At 34.5% G+C, this 24,773-nt stretch overlaps 1 protein-coding gene across 3 annotated transcripts in view; it reads right to left on the minus strand.

Annotated features, from left to right (window-relative positions):
• LOC105209142 (signal transducer and activator of transcription B) overlaps positions 1 to 24,773 on the minus strand; it is a 46,742-nt gene that overhangs the window by 20,561 nt on the left and 1,408 nt on the right. For all 3 annotated transcript variants that reach the window (XM_029038282.2, XM_011179380.3, XM_029038284.2), the window contains exon 2: positions 9,670 to 10,732. In XM_029038282.2, the coding sequence (XP_028894115.1) occupies positions 9,670 to 9,988 (319 nt within the window). In that variant the 5' untranslated portion in view covers positions 9,989 to 10,732. The remainder of the gene's footprint in view (positions 1 to 9,669; positions 10,733 to 24,773) is intronic.

Here is a 24,773-nt window from a genome sequence, read left to right on the forward strand (position 1 = left end):
ATTTCTTTAGGATAACTGAGAGATTTACCGTTATTTTCGGTAAAAAAAATTATCTATTGTCACTGAGGTCTTCATGTTCGATACCTGGGGCCTTATAATTCGATTTCGACATTTTTTTCAATTAAGAGGATTATGCAGTATTTGTACAAAGATCTATCCCGATATTTTCTTTGGTTCTTGATTTATGCATTGAAAAGTGAACGAATCAAATGGATTTCAAAATTGTAGAATAAGAAAAGTAGGCGTGGTTGTAAAACGATTTCGCCCATTTTCAAACTATGCTATTGCGTTGCCAAGGAAATGTTATTAACCGAACAAAGTAGATATTTATCGGATAGTTCCTGAGATATGGTTATTGATCCACAAGACTAAAAAGTGGGCAACAGACGAAGATGTTGCAAGAGTATAAATATATACATATGTATATACACAGTGGAACTTCCATAACTCGAACTTTTGAATTTAAATCGAGAGTTCTTTATATTCCACTACAGTTGAATAAAACATAAATTTTCCCAACAGGGTCTTAATCAAGTTGCGTATGACTGCAAAAATGCGCTTACATATGTATTACGTAAACTCGAGTATATGCGGAATTAGCGACGATATACTCTACTTACACTTGCATATATGCTTACATACATACATCAAATATGAATACATACATATGTAATGCAATATCTTTAAGTAAAACCCATATGATGCATTATTAAAGTTTTATGTGTATATTTCCTGTGAAATATAAACCACACATACTCACGCACATAAACATTGAAAACGACGAAGACACTCACTCCACAAAAGCAACAAAACCGAAAAACTTTGCCGGGTATCTATTACAATAACGCTAAGACAATAAAGTGCTCACCCTAACATGAAGGAAACCAGACAGTCAAAACAAAGAAAAAATAAAACCGTGAAAGTCGGTATGTTTTATCGCCTAACCCTCGGTTACAGGTTTAAAAAATGGGCAGATGTTCTGCTACTAAAAAAGGAACATAAAAACCAAAAGCCAGCAAATAAATACATAAATCACAATTCACCGCATTTCAGTTGGGTGCGCTTTTGGGCAGGATATAAAATATGTCTACACAAGGATTGGCAGTAAATTCCAGACACAATAAATCGGCAACAAATTTGAGTTTATTACTTTAGTATTTCCGCTTTTCTAACAACTTGCTGTTACAAGTTTAAGAGGCCGAAAAATATTTTTATATGACACATGCCTATCTTAATTAGGCCAACAAATAACAGCATAACTAATATTGTTGTGTAATTACATCTCTTGTGGTTCCTACTTTCTTTTACAAGCTTTCGCCTAATTTGATGTGTAAATATTTGAGCCGCACAATGAAAATAAGGAAGTAGAGTTGTAAAGTCCAGGATGAAAAGGCGAGATTACTAGGATACAAATACAATGCCATAAGGGAAATCGAAACTATTTCATAATACTCTCACTTCACTCAGTTTGTCTGTGGTGGGTAACTCATTCAAACCCACAATATTTGGACAATTTAAGACCAAGTCAGCACCGAGTTTCATTATACATCTTGAAGTTAGCATGCGAGTATAAGCTAAGCTCAAGAGCGTAATGTCATCCAAACCAAAGAAGAGCGAACATCATTTAATAAGCACACGCTTCCATTTATCAGTGATTAGTCATTAACACAATCACCCACAGTCGTTTCAGCTGACCGTATATAGTATTCTTATTATACAGGGTGGTCCTTAAATTTGAAGAGAGTTTTTATACTCTCGCAACAAATGTTGCTAAAGAGAGTATTATAGTTTTGTTCACATAACGGTTGTTTGTAACACCCAAAACTAAACGAGTTAGATATAGGGTTATATATACCAAAATGATCAGGGTGAAGAGTGGAGTTCAAATCCGAATGTCTGTCTGTCCGTCCGTCCGTCCGTCCGTCCGTCCGTCTGTGCAAGCTGTAACTTGAGTAAAAGTTAAGATATCTTGATGAAATTTGGGACACTTATTTCTTGGCACCATAGGAAGGTTGCTTTCGAAAATGAGCAAAATTTGGTATGAAGGATCGCACTATGAAGGGGCATATTTGGATGTAATTTTTTTGGGGAAGTGGACGTGGCTCTGCCCCCTACTAAGTTTTTTATACATATCTCGCAAACCAATAGAGCTACATAAACCAAACTTTCTGCAGTCGTTTTTTTAGCCACTTCCTAATGCAGTTCAAAATTGAAAGAAATCGGATTATAACCACGCCCACCTCCCATACAAAGGTTAGGTTGAAAATTAATAAAAGAGGGTTAACTCGCTAAGAAATAACGTCAGAAACACTAAATTTCACATAACAATGGCAGAAAGAAGCTGCACTGAGATTTTTTTACAAAATGGAAAATGGGCGTGGCGTCGCCCACTTATGGGTCAAAAACCATATCTCAGGAACTACTCGACCGATTTCAGTGAAACTTGGTTTGTAATAGTTTCCTTACATCCCAATGATATATTGTGAAAATAGGCTAAATCGCTTCACAACCACGCCTACTTCCTATATACCAGAACTTTGAAGACAATCTGAATCGTTTACTTTACAATATATAAAGTAAGTACTAGTGAAGATATCGATGCAGCACTTTGCACAAATACTATGTTAATAGTGTGGCAGCCCCATTCTAAAAATCGCCGAAATCGGACCATAGGTTTTTAAGGCCCCATATATCGAACACGAGGACCTCGGTGCTTCTAACCTAATATTATGGTTTCCAACTTTCAAATTGTGTATTATATAATATAAATAAAGTTAAATATATAAATTGCGAGAGTATAAAATGTTCGGTTACACCCGAACTTAGCCCTTCCTTACTTGTTCATAATCAATTTTTGACAGCGAAAGATCGTTTTTGTGTAAGTTAGAAATATTTATATCTGTGGATCGAAAATAATCGCTTTCTTACTTTTAAACGAATTTTCACTAAAAAAACAAGTTTTCTGATAAAATATATTTTCATATCCGCAAGCATTACTGCCTCATCTGAGAATCAAAAAATCTGTATGTGATTGTCGAGAAGTCAATAACTTAAAAAAATCAGAGTAAAATAGTTCGTCAATTATTATTTGATTTTGTAAATGAGGGTGCATAATAATAAATGTTTTTGATACTAATATGGGTAGTCAAGGCAACCGGCTATTATGTTGAATATCGATCACGTCATTCAAGGAATAGAGCAGAACACCGGAACTGTGTGAAGCGAAGCTAGCCGAAATATCTAGTTCCATCGCCAAAATCTACCAAAAGTATCGGGCTTTACCCTTTTCGGGGGTATCTTTCCTACTACTACTTCTACTAACTACGATATAGCCATCTTATACACCAAAAATCTTTAATTCTACAGATTAGTAATCCTGAAATCGGTTTTGCCAAAGATAAGAATAGTAAAATATCACTATCAGAGATTCCTAACTGAAGTCAAGTCTTCAGCATAAAATCGGCTGGGTACCTTACCTTGGGTAAGATGTATCTATCCATACATATGTAGATATGTAGCTCAAACCGTAATTTAGGGTAAATAACTGCGCTTACATAGAGGTTAGAGAGTGTAAGTACCGCTTTCCGTTTGAAAATAAATTTGTTAATAATATAAGCTATGGTCGTTAAGGAAATCCAACAGCCGGTTGGTGGTTTCTTAAATCGGATATTTGTCATATACTAGTTAGTTTCGATTTCCTTCCTTTGAACAATTCAGAATATAAACCGAACCAAACTATTTTCCATCCTTATCCTAAGTGGAGACTCCAAAAACCACAACGTTCAACGTATCCAGCGCTTTAAATCTCCTCCAACAACAACAACAAAAATCAGCCGTCCACTTGGCTTAACTGAACTCTCTCTTTGCCGTATGTGTCAGCATGAAATCGTGTGTAAATTGTGCAATAAAATGATTTTTTAACGATTCAAAGAAGTTTGGTTAAATCCTCATAAATGGCAATTGCAATAATTCGCAATTTGCAGACCGACACGAGTCAATACATACATACATATGTGGATACCAGTTATGTGTCAGCAGCAGCAGCGGCGGCAACAGCAAAAAAACAGCAGTATTGGCCACATGTTGTAAATACGTTTCATTGCTGTCGCATAACACGCACAACGTGTTGGCATGCAATTGACTATTATGAGTGGATACTGTCGAGACTACACTAAATATTTATACAGGCATGCGGTGACCTAAAAGTAGCGAACGTGTGGCACGAGTAGCGGTTTATTAATTGATGATTCTGGATTTTCGGGTTTTCGACAGTTTTCATGTTAAATTTCCAATTAATAGCTAACGGAAGATGTTGTTTTTATGCTTTTGATGATGTCTACGAAAAGCTAGTAATACTTGTCTACATTAATAGCTTGATAGATTGATTTTTTTTTAGATTTTTGAAGAAATTGTTTTGGCGAAAATTTAAATGACTCGAAAAAAATAGAATATGTACACGTGTTTATCCGCCCTTTTATATGCTAATTAATTTCCAAAATGGAATGTAGCTTCGAAATTGAGTTCTCACGATTATTGCCCAAACTTGTATGTATAGGTATAAAATGAGTAAAAGATAGTCTTTGATCAGAGTTACCACATGTTTTCTTTATTGTATCCAAGACATAAGATTTACCGATTTCTTTAGCTTTGATGGAACAGGAAAGGGTTAGTTATTCCTTAGTAGCTGGGTTGATATTAGAGATCCACAAATTTCAAGATACTTTATGTATAAGATTTTGAAAAGAGAGAGAGGGTCAACCGCCTCGAAACTCTATTAGAGAAGAGCAAATAAAATTTTCGACTTTCCTCGAACTACCGTTAGCTCGGTACTATCAACTTTGGGACTTTTATTCCGTTAGCTAGTAAAGGAGTGTCTAACATCGTTATCAGGAGCTTCGAACTATTTGCAAACTGACTTGTGACTTGACTGGAATCGGGTCCAAGCGCTTTTTCGAATTTTGGCGATGCGTCAGAAGTGTTTGAGTGTCATAAATTACAACAGACGCCGTCTAAGTGAGACTCTCTGCAAGTACTGAGATCTATCTATTGACAAAACCTATATTCCGTCACAATTGTTGCTTTGTGAACCAAGAAGATTATATTTAAATATCCAGTTCTTCTTACAAACATTGTTATTTCATAGTTCCTTTGACAGAAATATTAAAAGATTATCAATATATTATACCATTAGTCGTTAACGCTCTCCTCAAATGTTATGGAATGCTTTATGAAGTATTTGTCATCAATCTTAATAATTCTTTCTAAAAGTACATTTCCACGAAACGCCGGATCTGAGGTTTCTGGTGGACTATCATTAAAATTGTTTTCAATAATAGTCTGTCACAGCAAGGTTTCTTAGACCACAACACAATTAAATCAATCTATCATCTTAATCGAAGAGATCAAAGAAAAATTAATTAGGTTAGCGACCTCGAGCAACTAAAAGTGTAAGCTTCAATACCCAAGCTCATATGTAGATTCTTTAAGTTCATTAGGTATGAGAAATATGTAGCCGCTTCCAGCATGACCAGAAGAATTCTTAAAGAGCACTGCAATTGCGTTCTAAACATTAAAAAGCCGTTAACAAGATGCATTCTCATTATGAATGAATAATAAAAAGCTAACGGTAAAATATACAATTGAAAGCTTTTTACCGTAATTTCCGCAACTCACGCATTTCCGCTCATCCATACAGAGATAATTACAAAGCCAGAAACCGAAGAAGAGGAAGCTACATTTCTCAAAGGCCAATACTATTATAATTTGTAACGCTTATACTTTTCTTCAACGCTCCGAAAATGTGTTTATCTTTCATTGAAGGCTGGCAGCCGGTGAGCGCTGCCACAAAATTGGCAGCTACTCAACTATTTCGCACAACAAGCATTTGATTAATGATTGCAGACAGCATTTTTTGCTCTCCTAAATAAATATGTATTTATATATGTATTTAAATAAAGAGTCGTCGAAGTAGTAGAAAAAACGAAAATCAGATTTGTTAAATGGGGGAAAGATGCAAGTTAATTGTTGTTAACTTGACGCTATTTAGGCGTGCACAAGCACGCGAAGATGCCACAGCTGCAGCAGGCAACAGGAAAAGAAATGAATTAAAAAGCCATAATACACACATACGATAAAAAGTGAGTTGTAATAAAAAATCGCTAGTAAACAACAACAACAACAAGCAGTAATGAAATAAAGTATTTGAAGCACTTTCAGTCGCAGACGCAAACGCAGTCGCTGTAAAGTGAGTGGCGGCACTCAACGCCGTTGCAGCAAATAGAAAAAGTGATAGCTACAACAGTGGCAACAACACCATCCAAATCAACAACAACAATCAGCAACAACAGCACAAGTGCAGTCTTCTTTATTTGCTGCACTCGTGCCTTTCCACAGCCAACTTCACCCATCAACGTCAACTTTATGGCAAATAATATCGCCATCATCAATGCTGTTGGCGGTTGAGGATATCCTCAGCACTTAAAGACACATTTTAATATTCGCATTCACCCAGCCGGGCACACAGCAACAACGAGTTATTGTTTGTATACTATATGAGTTGTGTTCAAAAAATAAAGGGAATTTTTGTTTTTTTGAAAAAAATATTTAATCATGTGCCCCCAATAATATTATCTCTTTCAAATAGTTCTCAGTTGATATTATGCGGGATATTATGCGTTTTTTGAAAAAAGTTTTATTCACTCTTCTACATTAATGTTGTCGCCTTCAAAATAGTGCCTAGTCGATATCATGCAATTATGCCAGCGTTTCTGCTAATTGTCGAGACAATTCTCAAACACGATTTTTGTGATAGCCTTCTTCTCTTTCAGCGCGTTCTCGTTTGCTTGTAAATCGACGGGCCTTTAAGTGTCTCTTCATTTTTGCAAATAGGGCAAGGTCACACAGAGTCATATCCGGCGCGAATATGGTGGCTTACAGTATTGTTTTTGGCCAAGAACTTACGAACAAGCAAGAAGAGTGTAAGCTTTAAAGAAACAAAAATCGCTAAGGTCACAAAAACACATCTAATCTTAGGGACAGACAAAGAAAACAATGAACAACATAATAAAATCTAAAAAAAAAATTGAGAATTGGACTTTTATTAAATCGGAAATTTTAAAATTCCCGTTATTATTTGAACACACCTCATATACCTGAAAACCATTCACTTGTGCCACACCAGAGAGATATGCATCACTGCTTGCTGCTGCGACAAGTCAAGTGTGCAGCAGCATTTTGTTGCAAGCACTCACGTGTGTGTCTCCTCGCCAAAACAGGGCGTATATGAGCGAAGTGCAGCTAAGGTCTATGGTCACAAGTATTTTAGCTTATGCTTTGCATTAATAGAACGTGAACAAGTGTTGTGAATATGAAGTTGAAGTGATTTTGATATTATAGCCGCCGTTGTTGTTGTTGTTGCGTTAGAATGGCTACTTACTGTTTTACGTGGCGTTGCATGTCTGTAACTATTTTGTTGCAGCGGTGTTGCACAAAGTGATGGCTACTAAGCCACGCACGCCGCCTGACGTACCAACCGCTTGAGTGCCTCCTCACTCATTGCCTTCCGTGCCCGTGCAACACCACCAAATGTTGCGCCATTAAAAAGTGTTAGCGGCGTTTATGTGCGCTGACCATGGCCGTGTGCAGTGGACCCAGGCGCACACATACATGCGAGTATGTACATTTACAAGCTCGTGCAGCAAATATTTAAGTGCATGCCACCCGTAATCCACTAATTCACATTCAGACATACATAACCAAACATAACATTGCTGGAGAGTGGCACATTTGCATATTTATTGCCACAGCAAGTGCCATTTGGCTGCTGAGCTGTGAATGTCAAGCCATAAGCATACACTTGTATGTAATTATGTTTGTATATAGCTGTTGTTTTTGTTGTTGTTATTGGTAATATGTGTGCGTGTCTTAAGATTTATGTACTCTTTCAAATGGGAGTGGCGATTATGCTTCCATACAACGCACTCAATGCAACTGCCTCGATCTCGGCTGCTTCTAATGCATTCGAACTTGTAATGTCCATTTAATCCCCCGCGCTTATTTGACATTCGAACTAGACATATTTTTATCAAATATTTTCACGAACAACACTTTGAAAATTTATTTGCTCGTCGCACGCACATTTGCAGGCATTTCAGCTGCCACTTGGGAATTAGTTAAAGGTGCAGAGATAAAAATAAAGAGGCAGGTGGGGGTCGATCAAGTTCGAGTGCAATCGAGTTGTATATAATCAGTGGTAATTAGATTAAACAAGTTATTTACAGTTGGATTACAAATAAATAATAAACTGTAATAACAGGCTCTGTAGTTCGGAATATAAATTTTTTGGTCAGAAATTGGATTAATATGTATTAAGGGCCTCATAAAGGTTTTTGTCGAGCCAAGCCCAGATACAAATAACAAAAGTGAATGATTTCGTATTGGTCGTTTAAGGGTGAATGAGAAAGTTATCGACGACAGGGCCCTGAAACCACTTCCGAACAGTGCCCGACACTGTTTAAACTCAATCCAAAAAAGTTTCTGCATCGTGTCGTGATATTTGAGGTAACATTGATACTGGTACACACTAGGAAGAGATAAAACAATGGCCTTCGGCCAGCGAACCGGATCCGAAAAAGGTGAAAACTGTCCCAGCATCCGCAAAGGTAATGGGGATCAGGATTCACAAGGTGTGATCTACATCGACTACCTCTGTAAGGCCAATTCGACGATAAAAGATCTCATTAAAAACGGTAAAGGTCACCGTTTTCTGATATTTGCTGAGTCAAAGTGATCAACATCAACTACCTGAATACGGACAAAACGAAGACGTCGGAAGGGCTCTACCACGTCGAATACTTGACCGGAATTGAAGATAAAACGGCCCTAATTGGCGAAGAAAAACTGTTTTTCACCATAACAACGCTCCGGCTTAAACTTCCACCGTCGGCATGGGCAAATCGGTCGAATTGGGCTACAAAATGCCGTCCAATCCCCCATATTCTTCAGATTTGACCCCATGCAACTGGTTTTTGTTTTCTTCTAAACTTGAAAAATTCACTTGCCGACAGAAACTTGTGTAGAATGAAGATTACTTTTTGATATCCAGAAAAATAATTTTTAGGCGGTTTAAAGAAGTGAGATCATCACTGAGACTACTACAAATATTGAGCTAGAAGTATACTCTAACCACATTGTTCTATTTCCTTTAATGTTGTTTCTTTAGAAATTAAAGTATTCGAGACACATTTTGGTGGAAGAAATTTACATACAGACATTTTAAATGTTCGGTGGAAAGAGTGGAAGTGAAAGTATACAGGAACTTGAAATTAATACTGAAAGAGTATTTTTTGACTCAATTTTTACCCCATTATTTCTTAAATAATAATATCAATTTAAATTTCAAATATTTCGCTCCCATAAACACCAATCATTCATGATTTTGATTGGAAATTATAAAAAAAAAGTGTTCCGCTACCAGAAGCGACGCAAATTGTGTGAGCCAAGGCAAAAGTTAAACTACAATTACCCCATACACAGCCTAGCCTTTCTCACCGAAAGGTCTTTATGGAAATTGCTGTCATTAACTTAACTTGCGCCCGAGAGCAAATAGAAAATTTCTTCAATTGCCCAACAAACGACGTGAAAACATTCTCATGCAACAACTATACTTACCACGCCGGTTGTTATTTGTTGTTACTGCTGCTATTGTTGGTGTTGTTGTTGTTGTGCTGCCATTATTGGCAATATTTGAATTTGAATTCGATGAATTACTGTAGAAATTATTTGTGTTGTTCGTGTGACCATTCGAGTTTCTATTTGACGGCTGCAACGGCGATCCCATGCCGTTGTCAATATCGCCACCAACAACAATTGCATTACCGTTGCTTGTGCCTGTGCCGATGCCGGTGGCACCAACGGCTGCAACGTGACCGGCCACTTCGTTGGCGGCTGTGGTGTTTGTATTGATGTCAGCCTGTTTTGTTGTTGTCATGATAGTTGTTGTTGCTATTTATTTGTGTTATTGTGCAGTTGCAACGCTTGCAGGCACCGCTGCAGACAGGCGTGTAGTTATTTGTTGTCCACAGTTTGTTGTTCGTTGTTTGCAATTGACTGTTATTTGTTGTTGTTGTGTTGACCGGCAACGTTCAACACCCTTATTTGCTGCAGCCAAAACACGGTGTGGCCCTCACCGGCAATTGGCAAAAAATTATAATAACACACAAGTTGGCAAAAATTGGCAAAAATTGGCGAAAGGAAAAAAGTCCGAAGTTGAAATATATCTTTTATCTATAACACTAACGGTTTTTTTGGTTGCACCGTTATTTTTTTGTTGTTTGGCATAATATTTTCTCTCTTTGTATTTGTTGTGTTTGTTTTTGTCAAGGTGTTGCAACAATCATGCAAATTGCGCGCGCAAACAGCAATTGTTTGTTGTTGTTATTTGTTTTTGTTTTTCTTTGCTGTTGGCCTTTTTGGGTTTTTTAACGGAGTTCAGCGTTGCAATTGCTTTGACAGCTGCTACACTTTTTACTAGTGTTGATTTTACACTCGTTGTTGTTGTTGTTGCTGTTGTGTGTCATTAATGCTAGTACACAAGTACTCATAATGTTTACGGTTATTTTTTGTTGTTTTTTGCTTTTAAGTTTGCTTTCGGCTAGCGCGCATAAATTGTGGGTTTATTATTTTTGGCTTTCAATAAACGAATTTCACTTTCCACTTCAACTGATTGTTTACCCTGAAATTAAAGCGTGAAATATTTGTTAGTTAAGTACATAGTATTGTGCAAAAAACAAGCATAATTATATACAATTCAAAGTCAAATATTCCAAAGTACTAATATTTGTTGCAATACACAAATATATGTACGTATGTATGTTTGTAGATATTTTAGTGTTTTATTGTTTATTCGCAAGCACCTAAGTGGTTTCGCTAATAGTTAGCACGCGTAATTGCTAAGTATATGTTTTTGTGGTGATAACTAATAGATTACCATGACTCGTGTTTATAAATGTTTACAAAATCTAGACATACATATACTGATATAAATACAAATTAAAAACAAAAATAAAATTTATTTTTAGTTTTTTTCTTAGTCTAGTTCGATTTCTGATAAGCAAAATGTGAAAAAGTCCAGCAAAGTCAAAAATGTTTAAAAGTAACCACTAGTATTTAGAAGAACACAATTTTCCTCTAAAAAGAGGGGAAATTTTTGTTTTTTGAAATCCCTCGCCTACATTAATGCTGCCGCCTTCAAAATAGTCACCATTCGATATTATGCAATCGTCGAAAAACTTCTTAAACTCGATTTCTCGGATAGCCTTTGTTTGGCTCTTTCATCGAATTTTCGTATGATTTTAAAACAACGTCCCTTTAAGGTTCTCTATATTTTTAGAAATAGGAAAAAGTTATACATGTCTGACCAAGAATTCACGAACAAATAATCAAGTGTGAGCTTTTAACCTAAATTCCCGTTATTTTTTGAACACATAAATATGAACACAATTTTATATACTCCAGCATAGACTTATTTTCATTGAATATATTTATATAGTAGGGCTCTTGACTGAAACCCGATTATTCGAATATCCGGTTTGTAACCTTTCAAGCGGTTAATCGAATAGTCGACAACTTACGACTATCCGGATAGTGCAACACATATTATTATTATTCGAATTTTGCCCTATCCGGTTAATTCGGTTAGTCGATTAGTCGAATACAAAGAGCTCTAGTATATAGGCCTCTATCCAATATTTGACGCATATATATATGTACATATAGATGAATAGCCCTCTCCTTAATCAATTAATCTCATAGAATATCGCATTAGTGTGAAAACTCTATCCAATCCATCTCATCATTCCATGTTATATACTATTCCCTATTATCGACAGTTCGCTTAAAGCGGGAACTCGACATGAGCCATCTCACCAAATATGGTATTTTTCTCTAATATAATGACTGATATGGGAGATAAAGAGAGTGTTTTGTTCGTCCAAAGCGAACTTCAATCTAAAGGAAAGCGTTTTGCAAAGAGAGAAACTTGATCTTAAAGAAAGCCATTTTTTTGTATGAAGTTTCCAAGATAGACCTTATATAGTATCAAACAGCTGATAGACGTTCTACAAAACTCTGAGTGGGCTGCTGATCATGTCCCCCTCATTTAATACATCACTATAATCTTACACGAATACCATATTAAGAAATATTTGTATAGTTTCAAGTTTTTTGATGAGAAGGAAAGCGGCTTCAAATTCAAAAACTATTTTATGAGTATCAAACTGTTCCACAAAGGTATTTTCTTAGTTATGGAGCTTTTTATTCAATTGTTAAATTAACTGGTCTAAGACAATCCAACAAAATCTCAAATTAAGGGGTTGAGCAAGCCTAGGATTTTCTAAAATTGTTTATTTGGTTTAACACTTTCCTTACTGCCAGAAAGAAATGTGAAAATTAGCCTCTTTTTACGGTTCATAATTTAGATGCATGCTTTTTTTACCAGTACAATTTCTTCATGACCACTTAGGGGGGAATTTAGTTTCAAGACAAATAATTCTATATATTATGTATTTAAATAGAAAAGTAACAACGAAGTGATGGGGCTTCTGCAATCAGTTGAACAAAGAGCATCCTTCTCGTAAAATTCTTAACAACGAGAACCTTATATACAAATGTAAATGGTTAATGGAGAAACAAATATATTTGATGTGTTGATTATGTAAAAATAATATTATTTATAAGAATTTAAGCTCCAGTTTCCGATCGCTTACAGAATAAATTTGTCGATAACTTTAAGTACTTAATACTTGAATCGAATTCAAAATACACCAATATACTCAATCAAATAGAATATTATCTCCAATAATTTCTAAAGGGGAATATCTTATGATATTTTATGAACATATCATGACTAAATTTCTAAGAACTCAATACTGATACGTGACACCGGAGCTCAGAACACTGAGATCGACGGCTCGTCGTGTTGTGTGTGCGATAAATGTGAACATTTCCATTACAAATTATTAGTACCGGTTATTAATATGCATACATCCACACACTGACCATAGATATATTGTGTGCGTGTATGTGTGTGTTGCATAATCTGTAATGTATAGGTGGTCGATTATGAACAAGTGCCCGCTTAAGGTAACCGCTTCGTAATGTTTACGTTGACAAGCGAATGCAACGCACAACAACACCTGCAACTGACTGACGGCCGCGCTGTGGCGTGTAAATGTAAACAAATTGTAATGCTAGAAGCTTATTGACGCCCTATAAACAAATTAACAAAAACAAATGCAAAACAACAACAAAAGCTAGTAAACGAAGCTATGCAAAAGCGAGAACTAGAGAAGCGTACATTTGAACGAGTGCTAGCGGCAAAGAAAGGTTCATTAAACCTCAACGAATGCAGGTGAATCGGCGACAAACAAATTGCCATGCAAGACACGTCTCCAACACCATGGCAATAGACAAGTAGACATTAGACGAGAGACGAGAGACAGCTCCTAAAATACACAGATTTACATTAAGTATAAATTGTGAGTGTGCTATTTTGTAGTTAAGTACTCGCTTATATACCCATATACTCGTAAATATATATTTGCCATCAAACGCACGTCAGTCCAAATGTCCATCAACGAGTTGCTGAGCCGATTACTTAAAGCACAAAAGTAGCCGAAGGTGAGCGTTGGCAGGAGTTGTTGTTTGTTTATTTGTTTTTGTTTTTTTTTCTCATTTTTTATACGTTTCTATTTTCACCTTGTCACTGTTGTTGTTGCTGTTGTATCTAATTTGAAATGAAAGTAGCAGCGTCACTGCAAATTAAGTATTTAAACGATTACCCGGTTTAATGCGAGTTCAAGGCGCTCAAATTAATTTTATACGACAAAAATATATGTATGTACAAAGTATGTAAATGCAAAGGAAAATGGAAGAAATGAATGTATGAAAAAAATGTTAAAATATAAAAAATGCGGAAACAGTAAGAAAATCTTTTAAATGCCATCTTCCGGGGCCACTGTATAAATACTTGCTTGCCATTTGAAGTTAATAATTTTAAGTGATCGTAATTTTAATGACACCATGCGAAAGTCGGAGCGTAAAGTGCAAGATTTTATGAAAAAGGTCTGCTATTTTTACGTTTTTACAGACTGCACGGGTTTTATAGCGAAACGGGTTTATACTACCGTTTCATGTACTTCATATAAAAGCTTATTACGGATTTTTTTGATAATAAATTTGGCTTATATGAGCTTAGGTTTTATGTCGTTCTGAAGCAAACAAGACGTAACAACAGTTAAAAATTCCATTCAATCACAAACATTGGTTGCTGTTTGGATTTATGTCGGCTTGACGATCTCTGAAAGCTTATGCTCGGCTGTAAAAATTAGCTTTCTTCGAGATAACCGAGTTACATACCGAAGAAAGAATAACAGAACTTAGAGCTTCTTAACTCCAGAAGTGAGAGAATTCAACCGTGAAAAACCAACTTACATATATAGAATAACTATAATGTGCATCGAAAGCTACCTGTATTATTTATCTTTATCTTTTGATTTCATATCTTTTAAATGTCCTTACTTATTTATCGCTGATTTTAGGCGCCGTTGAGCCTATCAAATTAGATCAGAGAGAGAAAACAGAGACAAGTTTAGTGAAAATTATCCGTTAGTATTTGCTCAATGCTCACGTTATCGTTTGATCTTACAGAAGAGGTGAAGGGTTCTTAAAACTTTAAACCGCTTTTATAGACAGATTAACTTATATGACGAGTTTTTCAAAGTCAATACAGTCTGAAGTTTTACCTTAACTATCTCAAATTTTCAATTAGGTCTCGAAAGTTTCACCCTTAAGTTATTGTAGTTGTAGGAGAATGAAAAATTTCCCGAATAATTTCACTAAATAGTGTTGAGGCTAAAATCTTTGGTTGGATATACCTCTGGACCCGTTCAGTCTATGTAAATCTTATTATCTATTCACCACCTTAGAGAGTGGAGATGGCGGACTGAACTCTAGGAAGTCCTACCATAATCACAGCTTAAGGAAGTAGTCTGCTTTACAGGCTTCAAAAAATCGATTTTTTTGTTTTGTTTTAAATCTCTTCCAAAACTATCCAAGAATATATATGTCTTTGTCAAGAAAACGGTAAAAAGTAAAAAGAATATATGTCCGATCGAAAAAAACCCAAAATGATCTAGCTTCAATATTTAATTATCTTCTATTTGAACTAAAAAAGTTGGACAAAAGCATTATTTAAACTACTCGTTCTGCAACTTAAAGTCAGTTTTTTTTTCTTAACAGGTTCCCTGTCCAATGTATCACATGTGATACAAAATTATTTTCATGTACCATGTGTACAGCGTCTATGTATCATATCACTGATGATACATTGAGCATATGCAATTCAACTTCGTAGTGACACGTTCCTGTATCATAGGTGATACACATTTTTTTTTACCGTTATATCGCTGTCAAGATGTGTGGGATAACCTCTAAAAATGCCTACAGCAATATAATTTCAAAAATAAGTGTTGGACGTGTACCGTTAAAAATTAATTTGTGTATGGGGACAGGGAACCTGTTAAAAAAGTGAATTTTTTTTTCAAGTTTCGAAAAAATTTGGAATTTTATAACTTCTTCGGTATTTTTTAGTTCATAAAGAAAAGAAACTTATAAAAATTAAAAAAAAAAATTTGGTTCGACTGTTTCAGATGCATCGCACGACCTCCATCACCTGCACCGATTTACAAGTGCAGACTCCAGGCGCTCCAGAAAAATACTTACAACTTTGAAAAAATGTCAATATTTTTAATAATAAATATTGTTTTTTAAGCTTTAAATATAGTACACTATCGTCTTTCCATCCATTAATTAAAAATCGGAATATATCCAGTAGGATTCTCAAAACTTCTATGAGAGCGCCACCTTTTCCGATTCTAAAGCCTCAGATTATGAACTCTAAGCATGCTTCACACGGTGTAACTGAAGCCATTGCTGATTCATCTTTCTCGTTACCAAAGACATATATTTAACAATATTTTACGGCATTTTGAAGTTTTTGTTCATAATTTCAACTTTTCATACTTTTCTTTATTTCCCCTCGTCATGCTTAAAATCTTTATTTCTTTATTATTTTTCTTTCCGGCCATTGTAATTACAGATTCACTTTACGCGCTCGCCACTTGCAACTAATTCGTATAATGAGCCAAACAATGCGGCATTCAGCACGCTGAAGTGGACTCTTCAAGCAAAACCCTTCACGACATGATCGTGCCATTTGTGGTGAGTAGGCTCATACAAACATATACTTATATACTTTTATACATCTATATGTAAGATTGTATATATATGTATATATTACATATAGGCGAGGAGATATTACAAGCGAAGTAGGCGCATGCGACCAGGCAATGAATGGGCAAAATTTGTTGGAACGGGAATTCTAAAAACGGAGATGCACAAACAAAAAAGAGCAGGAGCCAATGTTTGAATGTATGTAAGTGTAAATGCGAAGAGACGGTAAAATCGTTATACTTTTGTATGGTTTAAGTGTTCACGTTTTTAACTTTTTTATTTATTTTAATTTTTTTGATTTTTTTGTTGCCTCTTTTTGGTTGCCTTTTGTATGCACGCGACGCTTTACACCGCAGCTAAGCGTATTCATGTCAACTTGGTGGCACAAGACATGCGCCCAGTCAATACCGGTGCGACCGCATTCTTTAGCGGATTTCCGAGATTTGCACTTGAGGCAAATGCAGTGATTTCGCCGCCAAGCGAGAATCGCATAATCACATACATACACACACACAAAGTGGAATGCTTAAAATAAACGAGCTCAAAAAAACATTAAAAAACCGCGGAAGCAAGAAGCAAAAAAATTTCACATCACAAAAAAGAGCAAATTGCAAATAAAATAGCAAAAGAGTAAATAAATTAAAATGCAGCGGCAATTTCAAGTTGACTTAGATGGCATGGTTGGCATTGTAGGAAAAGTGAAAATCGAAAATCTCTGTGAAATTCCTGTGGTGGGAAAAATTGCGAAAATTCAGGTCTACCATACATACATACACATACTGGCATATTAATAAGTCAGTGTAAGTCGCTCAGCTGTCACTTTTCATACGCTTATTCCCATAAATTTTGCAATGGCACTTAGCTCGATATGTGTGTATGTATGTATGTAACTATATGAATGATGCCTTTGTACCTTGGCTTGTGAGTGCCTCTAGAGTTAACCGCTTGTGAAAAATGTAATGAAAAATGCACCGCATATATCATAGAGTAGGCGCTTTGTGGCACCCTCTCACCGTTCTGCAAAAGCACAATTACCCGCGAACACACACATACACAGACAAAAAACATAAGTTCACACACACACACATTGTAACTGTGGGGGGAACAAATGAATTCAGCGAAAACTAGTTTTATAATGGAAATTCACACTGCACCGCACTACTGCACTCGTTGCGCCCACAAGCGCTTGTTTTATATAGCCCGCATGTGTACTCATATGTATATAGTAACCGATCCAATGCCAAATTCGCGCAGTCATTTTATTCGCACAACACAAACAATTGGCAACAAACAACAAAAGGCCGCAACAGCACCACTTGGCTTTGCGAATAATCAAGCTGGATAACTTGACGCTGACGTATGAATGGTTGGCAAACCCGGTAGGGAAAAATTTTCGAAGTTTACTAATAGATTCAGACTTCCATAACTTGAACCTTCTATAAGTCGAAGATCTCCATAACTCGAACACTTGAATTGGCAATAGCGTTTAGAAGCCAAATTTCATACAAATTTCCTTCCCTAACTCGAATTTCTATAACTCGAAGTTCTCCATAACTCGAACTCTTGAAGTGGCAATAGAAGTCAAATTTCATACAAATTTCCTTCCATAAATCGAACTATTCGACCAGTACATTATACAAAATTTAAAATTTTACTTTCGAGGCAAAATTTTAAGAAGTCCCTCTATATCGTACGGAGGCGAAAAAAAAATGATTTTATACTTATAGATTTCCTAAATCGTGTAACAAAGGCATGAGATATAGACATCAAGAGCCAAACAATAGCAAACTGCAACCAACAAAATACATGTTTTAATGTATTTAAATACAACTTGTTGCGAAGTAAATAACTGTGGGTAAATTTATATTTTATAGCTTTTTGAAAAATGCATGTTTTAATGAAAATTTCAATAACTCGAAGTCTCTTTAACTCGAAGATTTTTTGTGGATTATGGTGATTCGAGTTAGAGTAGTTCCACTGTATATACATACATACACCATGAAGTGTTAACTAAAATGGCCCTCTTTAAAAACTGCATTATTTTTAATATTATTATTTGTTTCTTCATTATATATTTTATTATTATTTTTGCACAAGACATAAGTCTACATAATTGAAAAAAACCGCTGGTCAAAAAATTTTAAATAACGAGAATTAGAAGCCGATAAGTACAATTATCGGGATTACATTAAGATTTTTGCAAAAAGAAAGTAAGACTTTTTTTCATTGACAAATTTTCGAAGCAAAAAAGTCATCGATTTATCTAAAATAAATTTATATTAATAAAAGCCATTAATTAAAATCTTATAAAGAGAGCTATGTCCAAAGTAGCATTAATAAACCAGCAACATTATCGATTTCAAATAGGAAATCTTCAAATACCTTTTTTATTAAGGACCTGTGAGATAAAAATAGTATAAGACATTTTAATTATTATAGTCAATGGTCATATCAAACCACATCTCCCACAGAGTGTGTTCTGCCGCCTAAAACTATGCGCAAATGTTGTTATATGTACTTGTGGGAAACTGGAACCAAATTCTGGTCGCCTTCGGACTGGCAACCGATATAAGTGTTATAATTAATTTTGATTATTCTTTCAAATCACAACTTTAATATAATAAAAAGTAATGCACGTTTTTCCTATTGGGTATGTATGTAAGTACGTAAGCGGCATATATATTTTTTGCACATATACAAGTACGTACACACATAAGTAAGTACAAATATGTAACAAGGAATGTGATTGAAAGTGAATTTCGCTTCACACAATTTGCAGCGCATCGTAAGGGGTACGAAAAGCTGAATATGGCAGAAGAATACAATGGATTATAAAAAGAAAACGTTTTGTGTCTTGAAATAGAATATTGGAAGTGTTTAAAAATAATGTGGTTTTATGCTTAGGAACTGTGCTTGAGTGTAGTGCTTGGAAAACTATCGACAATTTGAAAAGGCAATAGGTATTATATTTTATGTTTAGATAGCTTTAAATCTAAATGTTTTCTATTAAAGTTGCAAAAAAAATGATGATTATGCCTGCCAAAATTATTTTCTTTTCTATAGAATTTTTTCAAACTTGGAATTAGCAATAAACTTAGTGAAAGAATTCCTCTGACACTTTTGATACTTTTTGAAAGTTAAGGTTTGAAGTATTATTCTTTATTCTCTTTTTTTTCCTTTTGCATTCCAAGCAATGTCATCATGACTTATTTTAATTAATACCATAATATTTTTATGATATGTACTTCATTTAAAAATACCAGTTCATAAATTTATTCGCAAGTGACTAAATTACCTTGCATTAATATTTATTTGTTTAAGTATTTTTATGTACACACGTAAGCACTTATGAGGTAATATAGCTTAAAATTTGTACTGAGGTAATATTTATTAATTCTTAAACAAATAATTGTGATAAGATTAGCGACAGTGAAAGTAATTTTTCACTTGGAATTAGCAAAAGTGAGTTCATAGTATGAAATTCTGACATCAAAAAATATCTTTGAGAATACATAAGTGATTTTAAAGAGAGCTCAAAACTTTTGGAAACCTATTCATAAAAGGTTCCAGCTACATCATTATCACAAGCAATCTATTTCATCTTAGACAGTGACGTACCACCCGCAGCTGAAATAATAAAACAGAGATAAAGAAGATAAAAACGCAAATTTCATAACTGTGTCAAAATTATTTCTAAATTTACATATTCTAGTATTAAGTTGACCTACTTACACAGAAACTAACAAAATACTATTATTTTGTCTATTAGACACACTAACTTGATAAGGTATTCTACGTTATCAATGAAATTTCAAAAGCGTGATCTTCATAAATAATTTTTGTCTTGTTAAATGTATATTATTTCTTAATATAAACAAAGACTTAGTATTTGAAGAGTATTAAGATAATTTTAAGTTTATTTTTAATTAGCACCGGAATCACTCAAGCTATCCAAATTATACTCTTGCTTCATAAACTTCATATCTATTTTTAGTTTAAAAAAAATTATTGTATAATCTTATATATTTTAGGAAAAAATTATACAAAAATGCTTTCGCAATTCCAAATTGCGAAAAAACTTGCACTTTCTTATGAAACATTTCGTATTGGATTATCTGCAGTGAGTTCATTACCACTAGCCGCTAAATTTCATGTGACTAGACAAATGCAGACGCTTATTTGTTTACTTTTTATTATCAACAATAAATATCAAGCTACTACTAAAGCAATTTTATCACTTTGATATACTTGCATATATACATACAAACATATTATTATGAACCAATTTCAAAAACCAACATGATGTGTAAAAAACGACGGCGGCCTTGACGTAAATAACCATAAAAATTAACAATCATTCATAACAGAAATTATATTGCCGATTTTCATTGTGTTTATATGGCGATCCATCACCTTCCAAATGAATTAATGCCCAAGCATATTTATAAATGTCGACAGTAAATACATTAAGGTGGTAAAGATTTTTGGAATGGTCGATTTACACATAAGTAGCAAGAAAGGCAAGGAAATGAATGATAAATATAATATTAAAACTGACGGGATTCAGTTAGCAGTACCGATATTTCAGTGATGATCGTGTTTATGAAAACATACTGGCTATACTAAATATTTTCTTATCGCTGGTTTAGCAATATGTAGGTCACATTAAAAGCATTCCAAAGGGAGAGCTATTTTATTCATAAAGCTCAATATTAATTCTTCAATATTATTGACGGATTTCAAGTCAACAATTATTTGAGCGATCTTCGACTAGCCGCTTCTCTCTTGGCATTGCTTGAATTCGGTTCTCTTGTTGAAGCAAAAACAAAGCTAGCTTGTGAGAGCAAAAACGAAGCTATCCATCTCATCTCAGTATCTCATTTAAGTAGCTTTAGCAACTCCATTTTAAGTTTCGAAGTGGTATAGCTATAACTCTATCCATTATTCCTATTGTTTGTTCGATTCGCCATCCTCCGAGTGTTGAGAGATCAAACCCAGCTTTAGTTTATTCAAGTGAAAATAAAGTTATACTGAACAAGGAAGAAGTAAAAATATTAAAAAACAGAAAGATTTAAAATGTGTAGGTACAAGAGTTCTCTGAAATCCTAAATGCTATACCATCGGACCTGACTATAATGACTTTAATAAAACAAAGATTCGAATAGAAGTGCTCGCTATTTGGCTGGGGGTCCATTTGATTTTTTGTAACTAAATAACCTTAATTTTCCAAATAAAAAAACCTCTCTCAAGAAAAGTTGTTCCAACTTAATGTTCCGATGTTCAAATATCAAATATAAACCAGTAAGTATGTATGAATGTCTAGTGATATAGTTGCCTGCAGTGAATACATAACTGTCATACAAAAGGCATTGAAATGCTGTTATCGCATGAAATAATGAAAATCATCAGCATTGAATAGAAAATTTTAAACTCAGCTAAAAACCGTTAACGAATGACACAATTTTCGAATCGTGCGACTTAACGGTCAGCAAAAAAAAAAAAAATGCCCGTAATAATAAACGACGATGAGGAATCAGCGAATACCGCAAACGTAAGTCAGAGATTTCCGAAACACAGACACACTTCAGGTGTCTTATTGAACGGGTGAGTGATTGTGGGATTTTGCAACTTCAGCTGATTTCAAATATATATGTATGTAAATAGAGTAAATGAAATGAGCGAAAAAAACTAATTAACAATGAGCTTACAATAAACACCACAAAAAAGTGACAATTAATCCAAAAGCAACAACAAAAACAACTGCTGATGTCACAAAAAGTGTAACAAAGGCCAACAAAAACAAAGTGAAGAAGCGGCAATGGTAACAACAACAGCAAAAAAACACCAGCAATTAACTAATACCATAAAGACACGCGCGACTTGTGAATTAAAAGCCAAAACAAAAGCAATAAAAAGTGAGAAAATGTGAAAAAAATACCAAAAGTAAGTAAGAATTAACATTTTCACGTTGTGTAGGAAGTTTTGTGTGAAACTTTCTAACAAAAAAATAGAAATAAAATTTACCTATATAAGAGAAACCTGCGCTGAAAAAACCAGTGGCAAGCAACAACAAAGGCGTTTTTTTACAGTTCGTGATAGTTCGTGACAATGGTCAATAGCGAGTGTGGAGACTGTGGAAGAAGGGCATTGAAATTTCATGTAACTTTGAGTCTTTGAGTTCAAGTTTTTTCAGTAATTTTTTGTTGTTGTTGTTGCTGTTGCTCAGCGGCGCACCTTGATTGACTTTGTGATACTTCTAAATTAGTAGCCAAACCAACGCGATGAAGAAAGTGGTTCACACAGTGTAGACATTAGCAGTGAAATAAATTACCCAAGGAGCATCCCAAGCGCGGAATTAGGGAGGAATTACCCAAACGCAAATACTTATGTATGTATGTATCTATGTGTGAACGTACATTATATTACATACATTTGTAGGGGACGACTAAATGGCATTAGTGTTGTTATTATTTACTTAAACGAATTAGTTGTGCTGCCGAAAGGCGCTACATTTTACAAGCCAACTAAATACAGACATAGATACATACATACTAACATATGTCTGTATGTTTATATGCATTTGACATCACACAAATCCAATGCGGCGCGACGGCATATAGCGATTAACGCGCCGCGTTTATTGACCCGACAAATGAAGTCGCCGCTGGCTGTCAAATGTAAATTTGTATACAAATACATATGTACATACATGTGCAGCGGCAAATGAATGAATTTTTGTATGCACTGATGTGTTGTGTTTCTATTTTCCCCCTTCCAACTATTTCTAGTAGACGCTGTGCGACGAACTGTGCACTTTTCCGCTTTTGATGCTCACTGGCGGCGTCCATATTTAGATAGTGTCGATAAAAGAACAATAGTTAAAGACAATTGGAAAGCAAAAAAAAACACACAAGAACAACAAAAACAAAAAGCAACATGTGAAGCAGACAAGAGTGGAAAATACAACAACTTTCAAAATTAAGAACCTTGATAAAATATGTAAATACATCAGCGCATATGTAGAAAATTATGTGTGTATTTGCAGGGGTGTCACAAAAAAAAATCAAGAGGGGTTAGACAAAAATTGTAAAACTGTACGGGACTACGTTCGAAAAGTTCTACAGGTCTTTTAAGACTATTTTATATATAAAAACATTGTTTTGTAAAGATAGGTGGGTTTAAGAGGTTAGAAAAAATATATTTTTACTATTTTTTTATAAACATATATGTACAAACATATATTTTATTTTAAAAAATCCGGCATATTTTTATTTAATGACTCCGAAAAAAATTCCGTTGACACCTCACCTTCCTTGACTCTTAAAAAAAAACAGTTTCCGTGGACAGCATAACTCATTATTGGTTCATACAAAATCACAAAACCAAAAAATGCTCCTTCGTACAATAACGAGATTTATACATGTAACGAAATATTTTAGATTTTTTTATAAGCCAATATTAAAATATGAAATTTTAATAGACTTTGAACAAAAAAACACATTTTTTGTCTGATTTTCAACATATAATGGATTCAAAAAATTTGTTGAAATAAAAAATCCTTCGTCCAATAATTAGATAATATTAATTCAAAGATATGTGTGCAAAATTTGAACAAAATCGCTTCTCAACATTTCGACAAATCGTGTTAACCGACTATAAAATTGTGCTTTGAGATAAAGTTTTTTTTTAAGTTTTTCATTCAATGGGCAGAATTTCCTCTTAGAATGTTGCTCGGATCAATTTGAAATTTTTGGAGAATATTTTAAACATATCGTACTATTTAATAAGACAAAGTTTCATATTTTGAAACCCACTTAATCCCTTAAGCATATAATATTTCATTCCATGTATTATGAAAATGAAAATAGTCAGTTGATAGTATCTTATGAGCAAAAAGTGATTGTAAGGGGCCCAAAGGGGCCAAAAATTTAAGTGTCAAAGGGTTCGGAAACACTTAATTAATTCAAAATGGATATACCTACTTGAAAAGCAAATCTAATCAACAAACTGTAGTCATGTAGATGGACTGCATCGCCTTATAATGTCTGTTCATTTGAAAGAGCCTAGGGGGTAAACTTCAATAGTTCTGTAGAAAATTTTGCTCTGATAGTGAATTCAGAAAAATTTTTTTTATTCTTTCTGTAGTCAATTCTCGTTTTGAAAATTTTTTATAAATTGTTTTCCATAAAGAAATAGTAAAGCTCAATCAAAATTACATCAAATTTCGTGTAGTTTTGAGTTTTTTTATAACGAATCGCATACAGGACTTCGGTCCAGTACTGGATATCACTAAATATTTTATTAACACAATTTCAGCACTTGAATCGCCCAGGTGAAATGTGAATTTTGAATATTTGTAATTCATCGAACAATATTTCAAAGGTATTTTTAGTATATTACTCGTCTTAAGAATCCAACTGTCAGAAATTTCATCTACTCAAAGGGTTTGGGGAAACCCAAACTTTCTTTCTAAACACTGGGCA

Source organism: Zeugodacus cucurbitae, chromosome 2, assembly GCF_028554725.1.
Source record: "Zeugodacus cucurbitae isolate PBARC_wt_2022May chromosome 2, idZeuCucr1.2, whole genome shotgun sequence".
Lineage (NCBI taxonomy): Eukaryota > Metazoa > Arthropoda > Insecta > Diptera > Tephritidae > Zeugodacus > Zeugodacus cucurbitae.